Source organism: Mesitornis unicolor, unplaced genomic scaffold, assembly GCF_000695765.1.
Source record: "Mesitornis unicolor isolate BGI_N332 unplaced genomic scaffold, ASM69576v1 scaffold40721, whole genome shotgun sequence".
Taxonomy (NCBI): Eukaryota; Metazoa; Chordata; class Aves; order Mesitornithiformes; family Mesitornithidae; genus Mesitornis; species Mesitornis unicolor.
In genome coordinates this window covers 2,832-5,974 of record NW_010165183.1, presented here as the reverse complement: position 1 = coordinate 5,974, position 3,143 = coordinate 2,832, and the positions used below count along the sequence as shown (strand labels likewise).

General features: G+C 61.4%; 1 protein-coding gene across 1 annotated transcript in view; it reads right to left on the bottom strand.

Annotated features, from left to right (window-relative positions):
• Positions 1 to 5: 5 nt before the first annotated feature.
• B4GALT2 (UDP-Gal:betaGlcNAc beta 1,4- galactosyltransferase, polypeptide 2) overlaps positions 6 to 3,143 on the bottom strand; it is a gene marked incomplete at both ends in the record, with an annotated part of 3,556 nt that continues 418 nt past the window's right edge. The window contains 5 exons of the mRNA XM_010194539.1: positions 6 to 150; positions 321 to 425; positions 2,048 to 2,170; positions 2,398 to 2,588; positions 2,663 to 2,898. Of these exons, the coding sequence (XP_010192841.1) occupies positions 6 to 150; positions 321 to 425; positions 2,048 to 2,170; positions 2,398 to 2,588; positions 2,663 to 2,898 (800 nt within the window). The remainder of the gene's footprint in view (positions 151 to 320; positions 426 to 2,047; positions 2,171 to 2,397; positions 2,589 to 2,662; positions 2,899 to 3,143) is intronic.

Here is a 3,143-nt window from a genome sequence, read left to right as displayed (position 1 = left end):
TAGCCCCGGGCCAGGCGAGGGGGCGGCCTGCCGATCTCCACCGTGATGTTGGTGTACATGGGCTGGCGCGAGACCTCCACCAGCCGGTACTGGAGCGAGCTGATCCCATCCCGCTTCATCGTCATTTTGGTGTTCTGGATCTTGGTGAATCTGGTGGGAAATGGGAGTGGGATGAGGGGGGGGGGGACAGGGGTTTGTGGGCGTCCACAGTGGTGAGCAGAGCAGGGGAGATGGTGGCCGGAGGTGGCCCAGTGATCACCCAGTGATCACCCAGTGATCACCCAGTGTCCCAGTCGCCCCAGTCCCAGTGGCTCACTCACCTCTGCGGGTTGGGCTCGTTGTGTTTATCACGCTCGTGCTTGATCATGCGGTACCTCCCGATGCGGATATCGGGCCTCGACACCTTCATGCCATTCAGGGAGATGCTGGGGACCAGGAGCAGGAGAGGAGATCAGTGTGGGGGCACCAGGGTGGGACGTTCCCCAAGCCAGAACCCTCTGGGCTCAGCTCCCAGCCCAGATGAAGCAGGGACAGGTTTAACAAGGCTGTGCCGAGCCAAGCTGAGCAAAGCCAAGACATGGCCAGCTCAGGGCCACAACCAAGGGTGCTGTGTGTCCCACGGCAGAGCCCAAAGCACCGCTCCCACCCGGCTCCAGCAGCTGCAATCAGCTGAGCACACACCATCAGTGCCTCCCATCCATCCATCCCTCCCTTCTCAGTGCCTGCTGTTTACATTCTCCAAATGCCAGTGCCCGAACATTCCCTCGAGGCCCCCCCAAACACATTAAGGGCTGCCTGCATCTCCAAGAGCTCCATGCGCTGCTCGTTCTCCACTATGGATGGAAACCGCAGCCGCGCTACCACGTCCACAGCACCCGCCAGGAGCGCTTTGCTTGCCCGGCCATCGCAGGCCACTTGTGCGTCACCGACCGTGTGCTGCTCCCATGGGCAGCGCCGTGGGGAAACCCACGGGAGATGAGATGGCAGCTGCCGGCACCCAACGTGGGTGTGCACAGGGAGATTGAGCTCCAGCTCTGCACATGGCTGTGCTGCAGCCTGCTGGCTGCTGGGAGAAATGCCACCAGAGCCATGCTTCCAAGTCCTGCATCCCAGCCCTGGACTGGAGCACAATCACAGAACCCCACAATGTGAGGAGCTGGAAGGGCCCTGCAAAGCTGATCCAGTGCAACCCCTGCCACAGCAGGATCACCAGAGCAGGCACACAGGAACACGGCCAGGGCTTTGGGTGTCTCCACACAAGGACACTCCACAACCTCTCTGGGCAGCCTGGGCCATGCTCCAGAACCCTCACACTCACAAACTTTCTCCTCATCTTCAGCTTGAACCTCCTGTGCTCCAGCTTGGGACCATTGCCCCTTGTCCTGCCATTGGCCATCCCAGAGCAGAGCCTGGCTCCTTCCTCCTGACACTGCCCTTTCCCAATGGATCCCCAGGAATGAGGGCACCCCTCAGGCTCCTCTGCTCCAAGCTCCAGAGCCCCAGCTCCCTCAGCCGCTCCTCAGCACGAGATGCTCCACTCCCTCCAGCATCTCTGTGGCCCTGCTGGACTCTTTCAAGCAGTTCCTGTCCTTCTTGACCTGAGGGCCCAGCACTGGACACAAGATTGCAGCTGTGGTGTGAGCAGGGCAGAGCAGAGGGGCAGGAGAACCTCTCTGCCCTCCAACCACCCCTTCTCATCCAGCCCAGGATGGCGTTGGCCTTCTTGGCTCAAGGACACATAGATGGCTCAATGACCCTGTCAGCATAACGCAAACCACAGTGGGAGGAGGCCGGACCCCAGCATGCTGCGAGGACTCAGCCACAAGAAGATGCATGGGTGCCCCATGGCCACCCCAACACCCTGGTAGGGGTCAGTTTGATCCATGAGGGTCACCAACCCACAGGCTGGAGGGTAATTAAATCCCTCCCTGTTATTTGGCACACCTCCCCCAAAACCGGGAGCCCTGGGGCTAGTGAAGGTGCCGGGTTGGTGGGGAGCCCCCAGCCCACCTCAACCAGCCAGCGCTGGCCAGGGGTTGGCACCTACCGGTTAAAAATGTCGTCGTCCTCTCCTCCCCAGCCCCAGTACTCATTGGGAAAGCCATTGATCTTCAGGAACTGGGACTTGCTCAGCCCAGAGACGCCACCGAAGTAGCCGGCATAGGGCAGCCTGCAGGTTGACAGCAAACAGGTCAGCCCCAGGGACAGGCAAGGATGGGGGTTAAGTCCCATGGGCACTCCCAGGGACAAGCACCGGCCCTTCCCCATGTCACCCTCCCACCCAAGGCTCTGTGTCCTCTCCCATCCTATGCCCACAGCTGAAGCCAGCGACCCCACACCCGTCTTAGGTGACAACCGAGGTTGGTGGCCCCTGTATCACCACCCCAGGGCACCCACCTGAACCCAAACTTGTCCATGCCAACCGCAAAGTGCCGCGGCTGCTCGTAGCAGCGATAGAGGTTGCGGTCGTCCATGGGGATGAGGTCAACGTCGCTGAAGATGAAGCAGTCGTACTCCTCGTCGTCCTTGAGCGCCTCCAGGAACCCCACATTGAGCAGCTTGGCCCGGTTGAAGGTGTCCTCGCCAAACTGCAGGGCAGAGCTCAGTCACGTCCGCCTGCCCACCCTGGCCTCACCACCCCCTCGGCCCTGCTCCCCCTCACCTGGTTGATGATGTAGATGCCATAAGCCACCTTCTGCCGGCGCAGGATGGGGTGCAGGTAGTGCAGCCAGTACTTGAGGTGGTGCTCACGATGGCGGAAGGGGATGAGGATGGCCACCTTCTGCCGGGGCAGGCAGTCCGGGGGGGTGTACTTGCCACCCTGGCGCACGTCGGGGTTCTCCCGCTGCACCCGCTCCATGCTCATGGGAGAGCTGAACTCGATGAGCAGGCGCCCGACTGCAAGAGAGGGGGCAGGATGGAACACGGTCAGGGTCATGGTCACCTGCTGCTCCCGGCCAGGCTGGCAGAGCAAACAGCAAAGGGGACCTGCAAGGGGGACCAGCACTGCCGAGGGCAGAGGACGCCCAAAACTTTTCCCAAACAGGGGAAGATAAACTGGGCAAACTGTGAACAAAACCTGAAACCAGCTGTCCCCAGCTCCAGGCTGGGGTTTCTCCACTGCTCCGGCCCTGGAACCGGCA